Source organism: Carya illinoinensis, chromosome 13, assembly GCF_018687715.1.
Source record: "Carya illinoinensis cultivar Pawnee chromosome 13, C.illinoinensisPawnee_v1, whole genome shotgun sequence".
Taxonomy (NCBI): domain Eukaryota; kingdom Viridiplantae; phylum Streptophyta; class Magnoliopsida; order Fagales; family Juglandaceae; genus Carya; species Carya illinoinensis.
In genome coordinates, this window is record NC_056764.1 from 492,153 (window position 1) to 516,577 (window position 24,425).

General features: G+C 36.7%; 3 protein-coding genes across 10 annotated transcripts; 2 read left to right on the plus strand and 1 right to left on the minus strand.

Moving 5' to 3' along the window:
• Positions 1–538: 538 nt before the first annotated feature.
• Positions 539–1,510, minus strand: LOC122291831 (thylakoid lumenal 19 kDa protein, chloroplastic). Its single transcript, XM_043099837.1, has one exon. The coding sequence runs from the start codon at positions 1,413–1,415 to the stop codon at positions 681–683; it is 735 nt and encodes a 244-aa protein (XP_042955771.1). The 5' UTR covers positions 1,416–1,510; the 3' UTR covers positions 539–680.
• Positions 1,511–2,429: 919 nt separating this feature from the next.
• On the plus strand, positions 2,430–17,064 carry LOC122291832 (telomerase reverse transcriptase). 8 transcript variants are annotated; one of them, XR_006236774.1, is made up of 14 exons: positions 2,430–2,842; positions 3,733–3,810; positions 7,518–7,583; positions 7,716–7,884; positions 8,839–9,284; positions 9,955–10,087; positions 10,400–10,544; positions 11,196–11,334; positions 11,681–12,859; positions 14,231–14,796; positions 15,585–15,857; positions 16,078–16,358; positions 16,485–16,598; positions 16,692–17,064. XR_006236774.1 is itself a non-coding variant. In XM_043099839.1 (13 exons), exons 1-12 carry the CDS (start codon positions 2,546–2,548, stop codon positions 16,346–16,348), a joined length of 3,762 nt encoding a protein of 1,253 aa, XP_042955773.1. In that variant the 5' UTR covers positions 2,430–2,545; the 3' UTR covers positions 16,349–16,358; positions 16,485–17,064. The 8 variants fall into 8 exon arrangements, 6 of the variants coding, with proteins under 6 accessions (XP_042955773.1, XP_042955774.1, XP_042955777.1 ...); XR_006236773.1 differs by having other exon boundaries at positions 2,431–2,842; positions 16,480–16,598; XM_043099839.1 differs by having other exon boundaries at positions 16,485–17,064.
• Positions 17,065–17,540: 476 nt separating this feature from the next.
• LOC122292825 (ATP synthase subunit O, mitochondrial) lies at positions 17,541–22,822 on the plus strand. Its single transcript, XM_043101353.1, has 6 exons — positions 17,541–17,746; positions 18,251–18,301; positions 19,202–19,445; positions 21,551–21,663; positions 22,337–22,423; positions 22,523–22,822. Exons 1-6 carry the CDS (start codon positions 17,639–17,641, stop codon positions 22,649–22,651), a joined length of 732 nt encoding a protein of 243 aa, XP_042957287.1. The 5' UTR covers positions 17,541–17,638; the 3' UTR covers positions 22,652–22,822.
• Positions 22,823–24,425: the final 1,603 nt, after the last annotated feature.

A 24,425-nucleotide genomic window follows, 5' to 3' on the forward strand; every position in this document is an offset into this window, starting at 1 on the left:
GGTGACTTGATGTACTGGATATATTGAATAAAATTCAGAAGTATTCTTCATCTCTTCTTCGATCTTTATATTCTTGGTTGAAGTTGTTTCAGACAGCACTAATGAAATCCTTTGTGTATATATATATATATATATATATATATATATATATCATAATGGACACCAGATCACCTCAAAATGGTGATCCTTACTCAGGCAGCACGATTTGTCTTTCTTCAGGCTTCTGGTCCAACACTCACTCACTTCAACAACAAATTGAACTCTAGTCTTTACAGAAGCACTTCAAGAAAAATAGTGCATATTTTCTGCAAATGAGCCTGTAAAATTGATAATTTCTTACAATTATCCAAAACCACCAAATATATATCCACATTACAATCCTTCACAGACTCAGTATCCCAACTACAGGGTCGCCCATTCGGATGCATCTTCAATTACCCTAATAAATTCAATTCATTCTGTTTTTCCTCTCTTAATTGCAGTCCTCGATTCGAATCATTTGAACCGAAGTAAACCAAAAATGCAAGCAAAATGAAAGTTTAGCAACAAAACTAATTATCATACAATAGAATTAGTATCTCAAATCGGCACACGATAACAAATTTGACCTTACATCAGTAACCAAAACCTTTTTCCCCTGACTCTCATAATTCCCCTCTGGCATCCACCCTCGAAGTACACTAAAACGATCCAATAGTCTTGAAAGACTCATGAACATGCTTCAACATGTCCAGGTCCTTCTTCCACTCTGGCGCAGGCGCATTAACAAAATGCGCATAAAGCTTGTTCTTTGCACAAGTTACCGAGATCAAACTGTGCGCACCCACCCCATCAATCTCGTACACATAGTATACCTGGCCATTATCGTCTTTTTTCTCCTCGGAAGTAACGCTGTTGGCGCTGGCTATCAGGTCCTGCAAATCCACGTCCGATAATGCCAAGTTGTTTAGCACCGCGTCCATAGGCGCTAGCTGACGAAACCCAGAAAGGAACGTGAGGTACTCTCGCTCCGACCTCTTCTTTGGGTTGTAGAACTCGCTGTCGGTGCCATTGGTTCCCTTCTCGACCTTTGAGACCAAGCGCTCCTTCCAACCTTCCGGCACGTCGTAGACGTACTCGGCCGAGTCTTTCTTGCTCGAGTTACCGCCGTAGCCTCCGTAGTTAGCTGCGCTGGCGGCGGTGCCATAATACAGGTTGTAGGTTGCGGCGGGGGAGTCAGCTAGTGAAGGAGGAGGGGTGCTTAGGAGTGTAGTGGCAAGGGCTGTGGCGGTGAGTGCGGTGGTTAAGGTAGTTAAGGGTGGTTTGGAGGGTGGGAGAGGAACCTGGGGCTTGTTTACATATGGTTTTGTGGTTGGGGCTGTACTGGTAGCGGCGGAGGAGGAGGAGAGGGCAGAGGGGGAGAATATGGTGGCCATGGAATTGGATATGTAGGTGTGGTTCTGGTTTTGTTTTGTGTTATCACAATTGAAGTTTTAAGAGATTTTCCTTATCCGTTGTGGAAGAGATCTTTGTTGGGCTGCAAGCCTGCAGGCAGATTGATATTAGTTGACAATCGTGTGGGGGCATAATATGAATTTACATAAATTTATATTAATTTGTAAGTTTATAATGTAAGACACAATATGAATTATTTTTAATGCTAATTAATCAACAGAAACTAAAGATTGATATTGAGAAAATATGCCAACCATAGAACAAACCTTGAAAATATTAATTAATGGTAAAATTTGAAACTTTTTATGAAACCTACAAATCGGATTTAAATAACTTGAAAATTAGAAGTTATAATGACTTACATGTGAAAATTTAAATTATTGTATAAAAATTACATTAAAAATTGTTTTTTTTTTAAAAAGGAAATACGATTATGTATTCGTTGTGCATTTGAGGCCTATAATTATATATGTTTAGGAGTTCTCGTAAGTAGTACTCTAAATTTTAGTAGTTCATGTTTCGATTCCTCGACCGTTGGGAGTGTTATGTTGGCAAATAGCACCTGAATCAGATTATAATTTATACGAAGACTCAAGTATTCTACCAAACAGATTCAAGCATTAAGGGTTGATACCACTTAAATTGTTTGGAAAATACAATAATCTTTCTCAAATTAGTACAAAATTTCTAATCATTTCCAAACTTCTCATTTTGATAATTGCTCCGCTAAACTACTAAAAACTTGTAAAAAGTGCTCCTTTTATATTCTCCGCCTTTTAAACAAAATATTAAAAAAATATCTTTTTTAAATTTTAAATAAATTATTTTAATATTTTCACCTTTGTTTTTTTCCTCCTAAATTTAGTTTTTCTTTTCTATCAATAGTATTTATGTCAAAAATTTTTAATTATTTGAGTGGGTGAATGGCAGACTACTGTTCCGGCCCATCCAAAACAGCCCAATTTCCGGCTCAAGGATGTACGATAAAAATAAACGGCACACTGCGAAGGCGCAATTAGTTATTTGAACCTCGAGTGGAAAAGACTTTTTCGACTCCAAACTTTCCGACTCTTTCCCGAGGAAAAAACGAATTATCAAAATTCAAAAGAAAATGCCCGAGAAACGTTGGATTCCGCAGGTCTTGTGGCGCCTTTTCGGAAACCGAGCGCGTACGCTGGCAAGCGCGATTGTTGCGCTACTTCCTTATCCGCCGCCCTCCCCGGCGGAGTGCCCGTGCAAGGGCTTGCGATGTCTCGGATGCAGTGGCTCCGACGCGATGTCGTTTCTGTTGAGACCAGAGGACCCCGACGACTACCTCAAACTTTTGAATCGCTGCTTCATTGTTGTCCCTGACGATGAGCCCGCGCTCTCTTATTTCCATCCTCACTGTCGCTGGTCTCAAGCTCAAGTCTGTATGCCTATTAGCCTATTTATATTCATACACATGTATTGAGTCATGCTTTATGTGTCAATACATATCAGCCTCTGTGTATGTGTGGAAACAGACAGACTTTAAATAATTTATTAGACGTTTGGGTCTTTGAGGTGGGGCACAATGGCACATTGATAATCATAGCTATACAGGGTTATATATATGTGTGTATATATATATGTATATTTGTAAGGAGTGAAAAGATCAAGGAAAATAATTTGTAAAAGAAAACAAAATCGTGGCTAGTTCACGAATTTTTTGCAATTGTTCAGTTCAACCCATGAACCATCGAATAAATCAGAAATAAATTTTTACTCCTTTTACTTTTTATTTTTTTATTTTTTTGATGACGGGGCAATTGCCCCACCGGTGGAGAATAGCACAACAACCCACCGCCATGTCCTCCCACTCAAGTCACAGTTTGATTCTGGGGGGAATTGAATATGTGATTGGGGCTCATGCACACAAGTTCGCTGTTACCACTTGGGCTACCCACGGTTGGGTTACTCCTTTCAAATTCTGGTATCTGATTGAATGGGACTCTTTACTTAATTTTTCCCAAAACGATCTTTCTTTTTGACATTCGAATTTCATACAAATTGATACTTGTTCAATTGATACAAATTGAAATTTATTTTGGTGCATTGCATTGTTTGGTGGTGGTCATACTGATTGATTACCCAACTGAGTAAAACTATTGGACTCTTCCTTTTCCTTTTGGGTGCATTATATGAGTTAATCTGGTGGTGGTACTGATTTTTGTGTAGGTCGTGCTTCCATTGTCCACGTCAGTAGTCTTTAACTCAATCTTGATAAGGGCGTTGGTTTGGACATCTTATATGTAACCCACTTGCCATTTTTTTCAGATTGTGCAAAGGGCTATTGAAATGAAGACGTATGATAAAGTCATGTCTTCCAATGTAGTATGTGACGGTTATGATAAGGTAAGAATTTATTGTTTGTGCTAATTTATTGTACAATTTCTTATTCACTATGTGGAAGGTGGTTGGGCTCATGAATGTGGAAGGGCCTAAATACTACACAGCACAGAAAACTCCACCAACAAACACAATAGATTAGAAAATGGAAAACCAGTAGCCACATATTACTCATTAACTGGTAAGAAGACCACCAGTGTCTTAACCCTAAAGAGACTTCCTCGACTATGTTCTGATCATTGGCCTATCATGCTAGATTGTGGGGGAATTCAAAAAAGACGAAGGTACTTTAAGTTCGAAAACATGTGGTTGAAATCGGAAGGTTTTGTGGAAAGGGTTAGACACTAGTGATCTTCTTACCAGTTACAGGGTACCCCTAACTTCATGTTTGCGGGTAAACTGAAAGCCTTAAAACAAGATTTGAAGCTGTGGAATAGACAGTCATTTGGTGATATAGGGGTACAAAAGGAAAGTAAGTTAAGAGAGATCCATGTGTTGGAAAGGCTACAAGAATCTAGGACCTTAACATAGGAGGAATTAGCTCAAAAGCTAGTGCTGGTTGCAGATCTTGAGAGGATCGTCCTTTTAGAAGAAACTTCGTGGCGGCAAAAATCTAGAGCTTTATGGTTGAAGGAAGGAGACCGAAGCACCAAGTTTTTTCATAGGATAGCCAACTCGCACAGGAGATCCAATAATATTGAGACGCTAAAGATTGATGGGGTCTTTTGTAGGGATGAGAATGTGATTAATTCTCATGTAGCTAGTTTCTTTGAATAACTACTTTATGAGCAGGTGGGTTGGAGGCCTAAGCCTGGTGGGTTGCTCTTTGATTCTATTGGTCCCTTGGATGGTAACCGTTTGGAGAGGTCGTTCAAGGAGGTTGAGGTATTTGATGTGCTAAGGAAAATGGCTAAAGACGAGGCTCCTGGTCCAGATGAGTTTTCTATGGGTTTCTTCCAAACGTGCTGGGATGTGTTAAAGGATGACCTCATGAAGGTCTTACAAGAGTTCCACTCGGAAGGAAAATTTGAGAAAAGCCTTAACGCCACTTTCCTTGCCTTGATTCCGAAGAAGGTTGGGGCTGAGGAGATTAAGGAGTTTCGACCCATTAGTCTAGTAAATGGGGTATACAAGATCCTTTCTAAGGTACTTGCTAATCGTCTTAGCGAGGTCATGGGAAAGATAATCTCAAAGCCCCAAAATGCATTTGTAAAAGATTGATAGATTCTAGATGCAACGCTTATTGCAAATGAATGTCTGGATAGTAGATTGAAAACTGGCAAGGAAGGGATACTCTGCAAGTTGGATATGGAGAATGCGTATGACCATGTTAATTGGGATTTCCTACTCGACCTTCTTAGGAGGTGTGGGTTTGGAGAGAAATGACGATCATGGATCCGTTGGTGTATATCTACAGTTAAATACTCAGTTCTGATAAATGGAAGTCCAACAGGTTTCTTCGACAGCACAAGAGGCCTAAGACAAGGAGATCCGTTGTCCCCTCTACTCTTTGTTATTGTGATGGAGGCTTTAAGCAGAATGATTTCAGCCTTGGTACTCAACGGGCGGGTGTCAGGTTACTCGATTGGATCCCCAGGAGGGGGTTCTATTAACATTTTCCACTTATTTTTTGCAGATGACACTCTTATTTTTTTTGAGACAAACCGTAACCAGATTCAAGTATAGAAGGCCCTTCTACATTGTTTTGAAACATCTTCGGGGTTGAAAGTAAACCTGGACAAATCAGAAATGGTGCCTATCGGGAGTGTTCAGAATCTAAGATAGTTGGCTAATACATTGGGGTGCATGACGGCCTCACTTCCTATGACATACCTTAGCCTTCCATTGGGAGCCGCCTTGAGAGTGGCTTCTGTTTGGGATACAGTGATTGAGAAAGTAGAACGTCGCTTAGCAGGTTAGAAGAGAATGTACCTGTCAAAAGGCGGAAGGATTAGTCTACTAAAGAGTACACTATCCAACGTACTGACTTATTTCTTATCATTGTTTCCTATTCCAACAAGTGTGGCACTTCGCATTGAGAAATTACAACGAGATTTTTTGTGGGGTGGAATAGGCGAGGAATTTAAATTCCACCTAGTCAGGTGGGAGAAGGTATGTAGTACCATTTCTAATGGAGGTTTGGGCATCAGAAACCTAAGATTTTTTAATTGGGCATTACTTGGAAAATGGTTATGGAGATACCATAAAGAACCAAAAGCCCTATGGAAGATGGTGATAGGGAGTAAATATGGTGGCTTATGGGGGGGATGGTGCTCTAATGAAGTGAGAGGGGCTTACGGAGTGGGTTTGTGGAAACACATAAGGAAATGATGGGGGTTTTTCTCTCGCCATTCAAGACTACGCCTAGGTGATGGAGCCATAATTAAATTCTGGCATGACGTATGGTGTGGTAATGGTGTTCTCAATTCACTCGTTCTATAAGTCTCTTTTACAAGAACCTCCTATTCGGTTCTCGTGGAAAAAACTCTGGAGACATAAGGCACCTCTCAAAGCTACATTTTTTGTGTGGACCGCCTCTTTGGGTAAGATCCTCACAACAGATAATTTGAGGAAACGACGAGTGATCATCGCAGATTGGTGTTGTATGTGCAAGAATGGGGGGGAATTGGTGGACCATCTTTTACTACACTGTGATGTAGCTTGAGAGTTATGGAATGAGGTATTTAGTAGACTAGATTTGGGTTGGGTTATGCCTGAGACAATTGTGGCGGCACTGGCTAGCTGGACAGATTTAAAAGGCAATCAATAGATCAAGGCTGTTTGGAAGATGATTCCTATTTGCATCATGTGGTACATATGGTGGGAGCGTAATGAACGGACTTTTGAGGACAAAGAGAGATTGATGGAGGAACTAAAAGCTTTCTTTTTTAGAACTCTTTTTACTTGGACCATTGCCGTTAATTTTAATGACCAAGCCTTTCATGACTTCCTTGTATCTATTGTCCCTACTTAGTTTAGGGCTTTCCTTGTAACACGTGGTTTTGCCTATTCTTTTATTAATACACTTTGATTTACTTATAAAAAAAAAGATATACAAGTTGCAGAATTGTCTCGTTATAGTTACAATCCTATGGAGATATAAAAATCTAATTGAGTTTTAAATCATAGTTCATCAGCAATTGATTTGAATTTTGTGCAAAGCATTTTTAAAAAGAGTTATCATATTTTCTGGTGATTGCTTTCTATGTATCACGCTTATTCTTCCATATATTTAGGATGGGGAGAAAGGATGCACAATTGCTAAGAAGCCAAATGTTCATCAGAGATAAAAAGAAGGAAAGATCATTGGGTAACCATAGGATTTTTAAATTATCACAGGTGTTTGTGATCTGAATGTTCTCAAATATAAGAATGTTTGAAAGCCACATGCTCCCCAAAGAAAAAAACTTGGTTTACTTGAATTGTCAAAATGCATGTGTATCTAAGTGCTGTTTGATTGCTTTCATCTTTTTTTATAACCATAGTTTATCATGATTTCACTTATTTAATTTTGTTTTTTTGGGCATAAAAAGATGTAAAGATGAATACACATGCCACTGGTCATTCTAATGTTCCATTTGTGGTATGCTGATGAGAGTTATATCCTCATTTATCTTTTTATTTGCCTTTCTATTTCTTCCAAAAGTAGTGGTTTATTGACATTTGTAGTTCTCGTATTTCTTTGGTGAAAAGCATTTATCTATGTGTAACAGGTTAATCACTCGAGCCCCATCATGGAACTTTTGTCTTCTTCAGCATGGTGCCTTTTATTACAAAGGGTATGTTTTGCTTTGTTCTTTTCAAAACAAACAAAGTTGATGTGTTTGCATTGTTCTTTTGAAATGCATTGACGTGCTTGCGTTTTGTTGTAAAGTAATTACCGAAACAAGGTGAACAATGCATGTATGCAGGTTGGGGATGATGTCATGTTTTATCTTCTAAATCATACATCAGTGTTTTTACCACTTCCGAATAAGAAGCACCGTCAAGTGGCAGGTCCTCCTATAAGTAAGTTATGCTATGAGTTTTCAAAGCGAAGATCAGAGTCTCAGTATCCACATACTTCACTCATACATTGCGGTAAAAGAGTTTCTGAACACTACTTGTAGAAGTTTCATAAACACGGGACAATTGCTTCAAAATTGCCTTATATATTATATTTTGTATAAACAAATTCTCTTTCATTTATAAAAAAATTCCCTTACGGTACTTGGGAATTTAACTTTTCATAAATATGCTGTTAATATGTAATATGTACGTTTTTGTATTTTACCTATTAAAAAAACATATATAATATATCCTTTTATATATTTACAATGTACTTTTAAAAAGAGCTTTGTGTAAATAAATCTTAACGAAACAGTCTATGCATGAGGCCAGCCTGAGTGGTGATTGAAAGCCCTTCTAAGATATTTTTTTTTTTTATTGGCACTGGGTGTTTGAGAACAGCCTTCTGACTAATCTCACGAGTGTATAGGCCCTCAGTAATGAGTTTTTCTCAAGTGCACCTTGCGTAAGTCAAGGGGAAAATCCCTCAGTCCGATGGCCCCTAGAGATTGTTTGCACCTAGTGGGAACCCTTCTAAGATATATAGAGATCATATAGACATTTGAAAACAGATAGATCAATAAACATAACCACTTCGATTATACTATTTGAAATCTTGGATAACTTGTTCTTGGAAAACACCTATTGCATTTTTTAATGAAATTATTGTTACTTATAAAAAACTATTTGGATAAGTAGTAACTAATTTTCAATAGGATTTCACTTTCTTTATGAATTTATAGTGTTTCTGTTGTCTGTGCTTTATTTTAATTTCTACAGTTTTTGACTCTTTAATGTTCTGCAAGGTTGTATGTTTTATGACTATAGACCTTATTCATACCTGACTTGTCACTATCTGTTGATGTTCATTTCTAATAGATCTTTCCCCTCTTATGTTGTCTGTAATTATTTTTACTCTCTGGATATTAACCAATGAGATTGACTGGAGGCTTCAAAAATGGTGATATAGTTGCCACTTTTTCTCAGGATCCAAAAAGCAGAGGCCTTTAGTTGAAGACCATAGCTCATTGTCAGTGGCACAGAAATTAAGTAGTTCTCCTAGTGTTGATGATCCCTCAAGTTCTGTAAGCTGGGATGGCTCCAATGCTAGCAGTGTTATTAGATCATTTACTCGGCTTTACGGAGAAAAGCATTCTCGAATGAATTTATCTAATGCAGATACAGCAATTACTGGAACTGGTACCCATGACACCAGAGATTTAGATGATGAATTTCAAGAATGCTCCAATCAGATTGCAGAAAAATCTCGAAAGCGTTCCAGGCCATTTAGTTGGCAGCGTTGCAGAAAACGAAGGCATTTAAAATCTGAAGAAACCAGTGTTAAGACCTCTTTTGCTACAAGTCGGTACAAAGATGGCTTTTCCCAGGGGCTCCGGCGCGGAGGGATTGCAAGCTTAAGTCATCCTGGCATGGTGATTCCATATTTTGTTGCCATGTAGAGATATTTTCACAGTATTGTATTTGTTGAATCTTTGTATACATGAGTTATACTTGAGGGGTCTTCTTCTATCTTATAAGAATTATTACTACTTTCTTTGATGGTTTCAAGTTCCTCTTCTTTTAAACTTGTTGATTCGGATGTGACCTTTTTGTTTTGATTGTTATTCTTTTTAATTTTGTTTTTAGTTTCCTTTCTTCTCAACCGTGTTATCTGTTTCTAACTTTCTATGGGTGTCTGTGCACTTGGCGTCATGCACAGAAAGAGACTGAGAGTGAGAAAAGATGCCAGTGGTAATATAACAGTGGTTGGGTGTGACAAATTGTTGAAAAGAACAAGAGGGATATGCTGTGGGTCAGCTTTAACAGAAAGGCTGAAGTATAATTTGGTCAATTTCCTCTTTTCTCATATGTAAAGTCCTGTGGTAATCTCGCATTGTTGTGTTCCCTGAAATATTTAAGGTTACCATAAAAACTAAAATTTGGTTGTTATATACCCATACCAGGAAGATTGACCAACTTTATGCCTCGTACAATAAGCCTTTTGATATCTTTCATTGAAACAATTTTGTTTCACAGTGCTATTGTGGTTTCTTTAGTTTTTTGACTTATCTTTTTTGCCTTTTGGATATGATCTATGTGTAGATGCCATGGGAATGCTCTTGTTCTTTAGGAGTGCAAGCTCCCCAGTCCCTGGTAGTTGCCAAAGGGGCTCATATTAACAGGCAATCCATGTTTTATGACTTGCAATCTTATTCATCAGTTTTTCCTCGAAAGCGTATCCTTTCATTTAGTTTAAACATATGCCATTAATTTGTCATCCTTGCATGTTAAATTGACTTGCATTTTCTGTTGTCTCCACCTTACTTTATAGACTCCTCAATCAATCAGAACTGTTTGATATGTTGTCCTTTGGTAGCCAATCTCACCTGTATCTATTTTATACTCTATTCTTTGTTTCTTTTTGTGTCATCAGGTTATGCATTCTTATTTGCCCAAGAATTATGGTTACTTAATAAGTATGGTGTTATGATCTGCTGTTTATGCCTTTATTGGGTGTAAAAGAATACGTTACCTTAATAATCTTCAGATATACTAAGTTCTCTAAAGCCCAATTTTTCTGATGCAAAGTTTCTTATTGGCAATATCTATGGCGTATCTGAACTAAATGCGGGTGTTCAGTCAGCGCCAAGCTTCCCGATTAGTGGCTTTAATCTCACCGGATATCCCTGCCTGTAAGAAGCTAGAACAATTCATTACGGAGTTTTTTGTCGTCATATGATATCTTTTATATCTATTTAGTGATTTTCATGGAAAAATGCGACTTTTTGTGGTTGGCCTGCATATTAATTTCAGTTTGGTTTCTGAACTCTAATTTTCTAATCACTGTCGAATATTCAGTACATAGTTCATATAAGATACAGAGCCCTTAGCCAATTATTATGAATAAAATTTCTTGATTGCTAATTAAAAAAAAAAAAAAAAGCAGAGCCCTTAGTTTGCTCCTTTGCTTGACACAGTAGGAGAGTTTTGCTTGTGATGATTCCAAACTTCCAATTTTATACTAATTTCGTTGTTAATGGGTCAGTGAAATTCTTGTGCTAGAACCTCACAGCCAATGCCAACTAGTTTGTGTTTTGCAAAAGACTTTGAATAGAAATGATGATTACTACTACCATGAGGTTTTTCAGATGGTAGCTGTGCTGTGTTTTAGAACACAAGTGCATGTAAAATTTTATGGAACTATAAAATTGTGAGGAAAATCTGGACATGTTGTGATCATATTAGGGCTATAAAACTCTCATGTATCGATTTTTTCTTTTAATATTTTGTTTATTTTCTAGATTGTAGTGTTTCTACTTAACTGCTTATTTTTGGTTCTTCAGGTACAAATCACTTGTTAAGTTTCTTAAGAGTCTCATACGCAGGACGCATGGTTGCCAACATTTCAGATTATTGGATAAACATTGTGTCGTTCCAGCAGTGAACAGTCATTCTACTGGAAAATCTTGTATCATTGTTGAGGTTAGTATTGGGACGCTTGAGAGGTGTATCAGGTGTATGAAGGCATAGGTGATTTAAGCGATTACTTGATGCGGTTCTACGCTGTGCAGATTACTGTACATTTTTTTAACACCTTGGTGCATAGGTGCACACCTAGACCTAGATAATTGTGCAAGTTGAAATTCTGCAGCCATGCATGCAAATTTATTCATTTTTTCTGGGGAGGGTGGGGGAGTGGTCTTTATTAAACGGGAGAGCTCATTATAGCATTGCACACAGTTTAATGCCAATTCCAAAAGCTATCTCAGTGATTTAAATACTTTTAGCTTCTTCTGAGAGTAATGCAATACTTCACTTTTCATTTCAGGGGGATACGATAAGGAAAAATATTTCAAAGAATTCTTGTGGTTTTGATGCTGCAAATTGTGAGGAAACCCTGCCCACAATCAGGCCTCAGTTTGCGGCAAATAAGTCTTATTGCTCGAAAACCCAGGTAGTGTCCTTTATATGGGCTGTTATCAGGAGTGTAGTTCCTCCAGAGTTGTTAGGAACAACTTATAACTGGAGAATGCTAAGGAGAAATATTGCCAAGTTTATTTGCCTTAGAAGATTTGAGAAATTCTCATTGAAGCAGTGCATGCATAAATTGAAAACATCGAGGTTCCCATTTCTATCGACTCTACATTTGTTGCCTAAAGGCTTAACAAAGTTGAAGGATGCCACAAATATTTTGAAACACTATCTTTTACAAAGCTGGATCTTTTGGCTCTTTTCATGTCTAGTGGTGCCACTTGTGCAAGCAAACTTCTATGTCACTGAAACTGAGCATGGAGATCAAGAGGTATATTATTATAGGAAGTCTGTTTGGGAGAAGTTGATGAATAGGGCCATCACTTGCTTGAAAGATCAGAACTATCTGGAATTGGATGTTCCAGCTGTTAGAAATATTATAAGCAAAAGATTATTTGGTTTCTCAAAACTCAGACTTCGTCCGAAAGAGAATGGAGTGAGGATGCTGGCAAATCTAAAGGCATCATCAAGATTGCCAGCACAGGAGTCCTCTTTGGAAGATCAATCATTTGGAATGCGTAGAAAAGGAAAATTTAATCCAAAGAAAGTTAAATATAATCATTTCAAGTCTGTAAATTGTGTTATTCGCGATACATATGCTGTTTTAAAAGGTCTGCAGTTGGAAGAACCAGAGATGTTAGGATCATCAGTTTTCGATTACAATGAGGTCTATAGAAAGTTATGTCCATTTTTTATTGGTCTGAAGAATGGATCAACAATAATGCCTCGCATATTTGTTGTTGTTTCTGATGTGTTAAAAGCATTTGATTCAGTTGATCAGGACAAGCTGCTTAGTGTAATGAATGATATCATACTGAATGATAAATACCTTCTTAGACAGTCTGACCAGGTAGTGTGCACGAAGAAAAATCTTTGGGTTCATAAAAACCTTGTGTCGGTTAATCAAAATATCGGCATTACAAGAGTCAAATCCTCTGTTCCCTTTCGATCACTGCATTCTGTGCTTGTTAATCAGGTACTTTTTCCAGTAGCCTTATGTGGAACATTGCTGGTTGAATTTATTTGCATAGACCTTTTCTATTTTGATTGGATATGTTATAAATTACTGATTTCTTTTTTATAAGCTTAATCACTTAGTCTCAGCTTTTACTAACCGAGATAACTACTGCCTACAAACACAATGTCTGTTTGTCTTATGATACGTGCAAGATTCAAAATAGTCCTTAGCAATCCTGTAAGCACCTTGAGCAATATTTTGAATTGACCACCATCCTTTATATCTTTCTGATTACTACCTTTGCAAACCAGGGGGAGCAATGCACCTTTTTTTATTTTTGTGGGAAGAAGTTGTTTTGTCGTTGGAGTGCTGAAGTTTTGATGTTCAAATGAAGCTCTACCACATGATAATTGTTTTTTGTGTTTGGAAAAGACCCATTTAGATCTAGCATTAGTTCAGTCATGCTTTGACTTCAATTAGCTTTCCTTGGTCCCTAGTGTACTCACCCACCAGCCATATGCAGCCTATGTCAACTCTGTATTAACGTGCTTAAAAGGGGATGAAGAATGAAGCTTTTCAGCTCCCTGTTGTGAGGCAAATTTACCACGCATCCAATTCACTTCAGTCAGATCTTTCCATTGTGTCATATTGCTCCTCTTTGATGCATCCTATGTTCTCTGCTATAATCCACTAAAATTATAACCGTCCCTTCATCTGAAGTTGGTGTTAAATATTAGACACAAACCAAAAACTGTGATAATTAACAAGATATGAATCTCTACTCAGTTTGGTCCAGTGAATCTCCTGAGAATCACTACATGGTACCATTAGGTTACCAATATACACAATAGGGGTTGTGTTTTCAGTTTGAAGTTAGGAGATTGTATTTTGCACTTGACTATGCATAGAAATTTATTTGATTGGAGCCTGAACAAGTCAATTTCACTTTCATGTCTACGTACTTTTCTTTCACCTTCTTATACATGGAGTGGTCGTTTATGCGCTTTTCCCTCCTTTTTTCACATAGTACCAGTGGATGGCCAGTTTTATGACTTCAGAGAATTAATTTTTTAAAAAGAAAGCGAACTGTACACATTTTTTTCATTCACTATTTTTGATGTAATATTTTGTATGGTTTAAAAGATAAATCCTGCTTAATTCCTATAAATTGATTTTGCTGTAATCTTCAAGGAATAGACATTGCTTAATATTGCAAGAAATTGGAAGTCATATCATCCTCCTGGACTCCACAAGTATATGTCAACTGAATAGGACTGTGGACTTTTTTTTTACAAGTAAAATAGGACTATAGACTTTTAAAGTGTAAACATGAATGCTTTGTTCTGTATTTTTGTACTTGTAAACAAATAACAAATTTTCTTCTTACAGGAGTGGAGCAGATACGTGAAAAAAGAAGAGCTATTTTTCACCCTAAAGGAACATGTTAAGTTCAACGTGCTGCAGTTTAATAAAAAGTTTTACTTGCAAGGTTTAGGCATTCCTCAAGGAAGCATTTTGTCATCTCTGCTTTGCTCTTTATACTTTGGACATCTGGAAAGGAATGTGATCTTTCCATTCCTTGAGAAAACTTGTGAATGTACTGCTAAAGATTTACCTAGAGGACATATTTATCGTGATGCTTCTGAACAGGAAAGCAGTGTGGATAAGTTTGACTCACCCCTGAATTATATACTCTTAAGATTTATTGATGACTTCCTTCTCATTTCAACTTCAAAGAAGCAGGCCACTAGCTTCTTTTCCAGGTTGCAAAGAGGATTTCGAAATTACAACTGCTTCATGAATGATGATAAATATGGTCTCAATTTTGATAATGGATGCATATCAGGGGTTCCATCAAACAGGGTTTCTGAGGGTGAAGATGGCATTTCATTCCTTCGATGGAGTGGGTTGCTTATCAACTGCTGCACTTTAGAAGTTCAGGCAGACTACACAAAGTAAATTCTCGTATTATTTTCCAATTTACTTTGCTATCATTTCACTCGCCAGATGCATCTTATGATCTTGTATTTGGAGAGGGCAATTTTGTGTATTTGTGAACTGTACCTTGAGATGCTAAGATTGGGGAGTTGGGACCATATCATCGACTATTGAACAATGTCCAAATCACAATCTTGTTACTCACTAAGCTTTTGATCGCTTGATAATGTTTACTAGTTTTGTTCTACAAATTATTGATGTATAGCAGTAGTACTGCCATTAACTTTGGAGACTTTTAACAGCTGTTGGTAGATTTATTTTCCAGTTTCACCCTTTTTGCTTCAAGCCGTTTTACTTTTGACGGTTCTTCTAGCAGTTGCTTGATTTAATTGGATCCAATTCCTATCAGGTTTCCCACCAGAATTTGTCGATACCACATGGTTAGCAACTTTTATCAATTTTTCTGATTTAAAACCTTAAAACTGCAAGAAAAGTGATATCCGGCTCAATTTAAAGCTTGATTAGTTTACTTTTCTCATTGTTTGCCCTATTAGATTGGTGCTAGGTCTAATTGTTTGCCTCACAAGCTGGGGTTTTGGGCTTGGATAATTTTATTTTCATATTTCATTGGTTTGCTATTGGAGCTCTGCATGTTCTAACAGGACCTAAAGTTTTGTTTTCCTTTTGTAAAGATTGAATGTACTATTCTCAGTTATATGAAAGTCAACTTTATTTATTTTTAAACTTACCAAAAAAAAAGAAGTTAAGTTTTTTCCTCATGTAACGTTCTTCATATACTTAACAGGTATCTGAATAAGCATTTAAGTTCAACTCTTACTGTCTGCTGGCAAGGTAAACCAGGCCGTAATCTGAAGGAAAAACTGTGTGGCTTTATTAGACCTAAATGCCATCCTTTATTCTTCGACTCAAATATTAATTCGGCAGCTGTTGTCAGATTAAATATGTATCAAGCATTTTTGCTATGTGCAATGAAGTTTCACTGTTATGTTCGTGAATTGTCGTACATTTGCAAACTTCGCACTGGATTCTATGTAAGCATTATTGAAAGATCTTTGAGGTATGGATGTACTTCTTGTTATTATCTTATAGTGTGTGTGGTAATCAAAGCTGCAGTTTTCATGTACTGATTTTAATTTTTACTTAGCATTGATGCAGCTCCATGTAGCTGCCATGCAAACATATTGAATTGTTGTCTATGCTTTTGATACAAGGCTTTTGATACACGTCTTTTCAGTTAACATCCATAAAATCTAATTATTTATGTTGATTGGTGTAAGGTATATGTATGTGTGCATAAAGAGACGGATGCGATCTGCATCCCGTGGTTCTGATTTCCGACCAACTTTTCAAGTGGAAGAGGGAGAAGTTGAATGGCTTGGATTATATGCCTATATCCAGGTATTGAAGAGAAAAGAATCTCGACATAAAAAGTTGCTATCTACACTAAGGTGCAAGTTCGCACATAGAATGCCCGGGAGTGTGCCATCTCAACTAAAATATGCAGTTAATGCGTCACATTCCTCCTTAATTTGGAAAATTCAATACTAAATTCTTGGAGGTATGTCACAAATGGTATAATGATTGAACTTTTTTGTTCCCATTTTTCATATCACAAGTCCAACTATCCAAGGACTATGAGAATTATACTAAAGTTTATTTTGTAATTCCTTTTCCTTTAGCATAGGTGCATACTTGAGTTTGTTTCTCTAGCCGGACATTGATTTGCTCCAAGTTTACAAAGCAGCATCCGAACCCTCTGGTACACATGCAGACGCATCCATAGGGAGAACTGGCACAAGTAGAAGATAGATCTATATATTTATACCATTTAATCATTGGTCAATCACAGACCATTCGATTGAATGTTTTGTGTTGTTTTCTCATGTTTCAGTCAGAAATTGGGCGTTGGAATAGATACAATCTTCTAATAAGCAGGGACGAATGAGGCTGAGTGAAGTGCATGCACCTGAGGATGAAATCGTGAAATTGAAGCTTTCAGTGGCTTGCCAATTGTAGCAATCATCGTTTTGATGGATTTGCAAAACAGAATGTGTTGAGTGTTCTGAGTTCAGAGCTATTGAGTATTCTTTCTTGGATGCTCTCATTGATCAGCATTCCATGATGGTTGTATAGTATGATTTTTTTTTTCTTGTTTTTATATCTTTATTGATGTGGGATGTTCATGTGACATACAATATAAATATTTAGTAGTTTTTTTATTTAATAAGATGCTTATGTACTCGACCGTCCAATATTCAATGTTACTAGGCTCTCAAATCCTAAAAATCAATCATGCTTTTGCTTTCCTTAAAAATAAAAATAAAAAATAAAAAATAAAAAATCATGCTATTGCTAGTTCTAGATGGCACAAAATATTATTGCAAAATCACCTTCTCAACTCATCTAGGTGTCAATATCATTTTAACTCATCTCAAATTAATTATTAATAGTATTTATTATTTTTAAATATTTTATAAAAAATTCATTTCAACTTATTTTCTACATTCAAATGAATATCTTAATTTATAAATATATTTTAATAGAACTCAAAATTCAAATGCAGCCTTCGAAAGGTGAAAATTATTTTTTGTTAATTTATATCTTCTTATGTCGTAAAATCCCAAAAGTGTGAAAAATAATTGATCATATAGAATACGAATCTAAGATTGTACCTTTTCTCCGAATTCCACGTGCCAACGCGCAAGCCGTGCCGCACCGCATAGTAAAATTGTTCACTCTATAGTCATTTGAGCCCTTCCCCACCTGGTTAGCTTCCCCCTACAGTATTCCATTGCAATAACCTCACTTCGAATCAGAAAAATTAGGGTTTACAAGGAAATGGCATTAGCTGCTCGCATCAGATCGGGTCTCCCTCTCCTGACCAAGGCTCTCCATTCCGCTCCCCTCACTGTTCCGAGATCCGCGCTTGCTCTCTCCAACTCTGAGGTGATACTCAAAAACTAAAATATAAATTAAGATAAAGGCAAATCGATTTTCTTTTTTCTTTTTTTCACTTTTTGAGTCTGATCTTCGTTGATGTGTTCTTGTGAATGAATTCTATTTGGTTTGACTTAGTTATACGTTGTTTGGTTCCCGAGAAATTATGGAAATTTGAGAAATAGAAAAATGATCATTTTTCTTATTTTCGTTTTCGTTTGTTTGTTTTTGGCTATTTTGAATGCTGAAAGGCTCTGTCTTGAACCAAACATAAGGCCGATTAATTATTTTTAGTGTTTTGTTTCACGTGTTTTTTCGCGTTGTGGATAGGGTTAGAGTAGTGACTAAAATCTTTCATGGTCGCAATTGATTTTCTGTTTTGGCACTTCCAAAAAGTGGTTACTTCATGCACATTTACAATGTTCTGCTTAATCAATTATTTGCTTTTGTTAGGGAAAAAGTTTTTATCCTCTTGTTGTGTGCTGTCTGATTTTGGCCATTCTCTGGTTGCAGTTCTCAAGGAATTATGCCACTACTACTGGGCAAAAGGAAAAGAAAGTTAGGGTAAGTCAAGCTGTCAGTTTTTCGAATTGACTTGCATCGAACATTTAAGTTAATATAGATGAAATATGCACTGTACTCTCTCAGCCATATCATTCCCATGTTTATTACTGTTTGACTTAACCTTATATTCTGATTTGGGGAATGGCAGTTGGCAGAGTATGCTGACTAAATTTTTACTCTTTTCTCTGTTCAAGTATTTGAAGTATAAACATGGATTAACTACGACACGATGGGAGGTAGTTCAAGTTGAGGGAAGACTAAAGGGAGGGCATTGTGAAGATGGTCTTATAGAGGGATTTGAATCAGTTGTACGGGAAACAAGGGGCTGGGGTTAGGGAGGTGTGTTCCATTCCAATTTGGGTTTGATGTATTTTGGGTAGTTTTCATGGGCTTTTGGGTCATTTGGGGCACTCTAGTATGGGCTAGGTGTTTTCTTGTATACGTCCAGTGTACTTGGTTACTCCTATTGATATATATATATATATATATATATATAATATTTTTACTTGTAAAAAAAAAAAGTATAAACATGGATGTGTATTCCAAAAGCAAGTGTAAGGTCTCGCCACTGGACTTGTAGTGAATTAGTGCCTCATCCCCCTCATTAAGGGGGTGATCTTGGTTTAACCAATGAGAGGGGAGGGATTAAGGAGGATAAAGGGCCTAAAGACTACTGTATTTGGTTGCCTTGAGTTATCGGTTGGTCCCAAAAAGAGAAGTTTGAGGTTTCAATTGTCAACATTTCTCTCATAGATGTAACTCAATATGTTGCAGCGTACAATGAAATTCATTTTTCTCTTAATTGAAATCCATTTATCGATATTTTATTTCACTCATCAGATTCCTTCTCATCAATCTTTTTTATTTATATTGCTTTGTTTCTTTTCCACGGAATTATAGGTGCCTCTAGCTTTATTTGGGGGATCCGGAAACTATGCATCTGCATTGTACCTTGTGGGAGTTAAAGGAAATTGTCTGGAAAAGGTTGAGGCTGAGCTTCTTGACCTTGTTGAGGCTATAAAGAAAAGTCCTACCTTTTCTCAGTTCACAAAGGACCTCACAGTCCCAGCAGATGTCAGAGTGAAGGCTATCCAGGAAGTTGCAAATGAAGCTAAATTTTCAGAGGTGACAAAGCATTTCTTGGGTATGATATGCAGCTCCTTATTCTTCATTCATTATTCTTCCCTTCATGTCTCTTGTGAATTATTTGGTGTGAGAGAAATAGCCATTTGGTGGAGGGTGTGGAAATATTCCTGCAATATGATTGTTCTTCACTATTTAGTTTTGATGTCTGCTTCATCTAGATCTGTTGTTAACATGTATTTATTTGGGGTTTTGGTTGTTTCTAGCTTTTGATTTCTACCACTTCCTTCCATTTTTTTATTAAGTATTTACTTTTTTTAGTAAGTATTTCCTTTTTTTTTTTTTTTTTCCTTTAATAAGGCCTGGTTTGGATAATGAAAGCTCCCATCTCATCCCATCCTATCTCATCTGAATATCCAAACACCACAAACGCAAACATTTTTCAATTTCAAATTTTCAGCTTTTTCATCTAATCATTGCCTAATCATTACAAATTTTTTAAACTTCAAAACAAAACACAGAAAACAATTTAACTTTTTCAAATTCCAAAACAAAAATAATATTAGAAAATTATATTATAACAATATTTTAACTTTATAATATTTTTATTCAACTTTTTTTTTTCCTTTTCTTCCCCAAAACCCCATTAAACAATTTCTAACTCATTTCAACTCAATTATCTCACTACTATTCACAAACCATATCAACTCACTATCCAAACCAGACCTAAGTATTTCCTTTCTTTTTTGGTCCCCCTCCTCCTCTCCTTCCTTGTAGTTTTACCCTCTGCATCCTATGTACTAGAGTTGTGCACATTTTTCCTTGTCATAATTTTACACTCCTAGAAAATGTAGGTCAGTTAGGGAATTTCAGAATGACAAGTTTACTGTTTTCATTTAGCGAGCAAACTCTATGCCCTCAATTTTATGTTCCCTCAAGCATTCCATGTGCTTTCACCAGCTTCTTCGTAAAAGAAGCCATGTCCACGCCACTGCTTTTTCTCTAATCAATTTCACAGATGGAACAAAGTTAAGGTTTCTCCATGCTTAATTTGCACACTGGGGAGCTTGAGAATGCAATTCAGTCAAAATGCTTGTTGTAACAAGCTATGGTGTTTGTCTTTGAAGGTTTGCCTCAATGAAATTGATGTGAAATTAATTTTCTTTTTAGCATTTTGGGAGGGTTTTAATATTGCTGGGCTCCATTGTGGGCTAAATGGGTAAACTTTTTGGTCTTAGCAAGATAGAAAGGAAGTTTATGTTAAGAAATTGCTTCAAATTTTTTTTGATAAGTAATAATCTTTATTGAATATGAAGAAGCTAGGCAATGCCCAAGTACACAGCGAGTATACAAAGTAAGACACCAAGAAATTGCTTCAAATTGGAAAGAGAAGTCTGGATATTGTTTCTAGGTTCATCGTTCAAGTTCCTTATAATCCAATCCTAGAAAGAGAGGATTCTGGTCAAGTGTAGGAGATGATGGTGATTCAGTTTATTATTTTTGGTATAAACATAGTGCATCAACTCCTATAAACAAAAAGGGTTTTTTTTTTTTTGGTGGGGGGGGGGGGGGGGGGGGGGGGGTTTGAGTTTGGTAGCAAACATATTTAGTTTTGACGTACGCTCATAGCTTGTTTGGGGTTGTCTAGGAATGTCACCTTCTCTTAGACGTCTTTGTGCCAGTGTTATTTATTGGTGCCTAAAAGTAGCCATTTATTTTATACCTCAAGTGAAATATTGTACCGTGGATTCCCTGCTGCAGCTTGAATTTCCTGCTTTCTAGAGTGTAGTAGGTATTTCCTTTGTATACATGCTATGTACTTGGGCTGTGCCTATTCTTGGTAATAAAATTTCTTAATAATTATTAAAAAAAAAAAAGTTATTGTAGGGAAAAGGTGGTGCTAGTGTTCTCAATTTTTGGTTGAACTTAAGAATTATACTGGTTTTGTTCATTATGTCAATACACCACTTTAGTGCATATGCTTGTGGTAATCTTACTTAGACATACTACAAAGTATCCTCTCTCTTATCATTGGAGGGGTTCATCATATTCAATTTTATGTTCATCTTATGTATTTTTTTGATTCATTGCTGCTCAGTTTTATTCTCTCTCTTTAATTGATGATGAATTCATATATTGTGTGTAATCCTTTATAAATTCTTGTAGTTTTGTTGGCTGGCAATGGGAGGCTAAGATACATTGACACCATCACTAAGAGATTTTTGGAGCTGACCATGGCACATAGGGGAGAAGTGAAAGCTGTGGTGACCACTGTAATTGTATGTTCTTACTCGTGATGATAAAATTTCTATTGCTCGGAGCATGTGGCATACTGTTTTATTACTTACATAATCAGTTACTGTCAGCTACTTACATGTCAAGTCTTCGTAAATTTTAGCGTGTTGTAAGGCTTTTGTAGTATATCTCCTGGGCTTGGTGGTGTACCATGGTTGGTCTATGTTTTATCCCTAATGACTACCATTACTAATACTAGTTACACATAAATGCGGAAGAGTTGAGTGCTAAAAGACCAATTAATCTCTCTGTTCCAGGCTATGTGAGCTAGTGTTCACTGCTTGATTGGAAATCCATTTATCTTAGTTGCGATAATGTATTCATATTTGGATATATGACTTGTTTTCTGCATTTCCTGGGATTTTACTTGAATATCACCTGTTATAAGACTTCAGATTAGATGGATGGATGGATGGATGTACAGTGAGTTGACACACTTTCGTTCTAGGTTTTGGCAAATGACTTCAGTGAGCCTAGAAATTTTCAAAAAATTTGAAAGAACCAAAATAGATTGGTGGGGTTGAGAATATAAAGAGCCAAAAATCCCTTGGGACTGTCAAAACTGCTTAAAGGGATATGTTTAATAATCCTATACAACTATTTCTCATAGTAGTTGAGAATTCGTATGTGTTCTAATTGTTGTTATTTCCTAACTAGCCCCTTCCACCTGAAGAGGAGAAAGAACTGAAGGAAACCCTTCAAGATATTCTCGGACACGGCAAGAAGGTTAAACTTGAACAGAAGGTATGTAAGCATATTTTCTTGCACTAGTTCTTTTATTCTAGACTAAAAATAATTAATTTTTTTTCTAGACTGAAAATAATTATTATTTTTGTCTTTCAGATTGATCCCAGTATTCTTGGTGGCCTGGTGGTTGATTTTGGACAAAAGCTCTTTGATATGTCCATCAAGACACGGGCGCGGCAGATGGAAAGGTTCTTGAGGGAGCCCGTAAACTTTGGCAGCCTGTGAAATGTGTCTACATTTGTTTCAGTGGATGCTTAATGAAAGTGTTTTTTCTTACAAAAGAAGGCTTTTAAGGAAAATGTTTCTTCCGGTTTGATTTTGGTTCTCGTAAACTCATTTTATGTATTGGTAGAAAGCCATACATTTGCAAATAAGAAGCTACAAATTTTATTCACATTTGTCAGAGCAATCGATGGTTGAGCTTTTCCTTTGTATGATTTTGTGAGTTGGGATCAAGGCCAATCTGAGAGCAAGCTGCATATTGGCTAGGTGTTTTTCAATCCCTAATATAATTGTCTTTTCCAATCTGGAATAAATTGCAGACCCTCGTGGTCATTGGTAGGGTTGTTCACGGACTCTACGAGGTCCGTTTTGATGGTGTTCTGATGAGGAAAAAACCGTGACCGAAACTGTTCATTTGAAGATGTTAGTTTGGTGTGACTCAACACATCCTCAACCATCGTGCCTCATAGCCGGCTTAAGTACAGCTACCATTGCGTTCAAAATCAAGGGTGGGGGATGCATCTGACTTTTAAAAAGTATTTAAATAGTTTTAAAATTTTTTTAATAAAAAAATTAAATCATTTGGACGTTATATATTAAAATATTTTTAATCTCAAATAACTTAAAAGGTATATCATTTTTTCTCAAAATTTATTTTTCCAAATAATACATAATATAATTAAAATTTGAAAAAAATTGTCAATTGACAGAAATATGAGAAAAGCTCTAGGCCGGATGGGTTGAAAATCCATTTTGATTGATACGTACACAATTTCAGGCTGGGGCAGATAAACCTTAGCTCAAGCAAGCCATCTCCCTCTTTATACCTTTTCTCCCTCTCTCTCCCATTTGCGTCTGCGTTCTTGACCCCATCTCCCTAAACAAAAATGGCATTTGTGTCTCTGTTCCCTCCCCCATTTGCACTCCACGGGAACCTCTCCTCTCTATTCCCTCCTCCCATTTGCACCCCACATTTTTTGTATTGGACTATCAAGTAGTTATGTATTGGACTTTTAATTCAAGATTTCTTGTTTCTTTCTCGTGCATTCTCAAGGTCATGACTTGTAGGCCGAGGTCAAATATTTTCATCAATCTCCTAGCTCTGTGTAAACTTGACAACATGCTTCTTGTAAGTTCCAGCCTTGCTTGTTTCACACTATACAATTTTCTATTTAGTAATCATTCTTAATTTGTTAGGCATTTTCCTTTGTGACAGGAAATATTAGATAGCTTCGTCAATACGGAGGTTTGGTATGTTGATCAAGGTATTGTAACTCTAGATGCTGATGGGTTTGCCTCCTTTCGTAAAACAATTCGGAGGCAAGAAGAGAAGTGGTGGCTACCTGTACCCTGCATTGCTCCTAGTGGCCTTAGTGAAAATTCAAGAAAACTGTTGCATCACACGTGAATGTGCAAGTCAGATATTAAAAGCTGCAATGGCCATAAACAATATAGCTTTAGCAAAAATGGAAGTTCTTGAGTCATACTTGGAGGTTCTTCCAAAGGTTTGAAAATCCAACACAGCAGGATGGGGGAGGGAACGGATGCAGATGAGAGAGAGAGAGAGAGAGGAAGAAAAGGTCGAAAGAGAGAGATGGGTTCCGTGTGGTAAGGTTCATCTACCCTAGCCTAAAATTGCGTACGTGTTTACATTAGATTGGCTAGTGTGAAAATGAGTTTTGAACCCATTCAGCCCCGAGCTTTTCTCTAAAAATATCTATACAACCTTAATATAATTACAACATTTAAGGATATAGTTATAATTTTTAAAAATTCA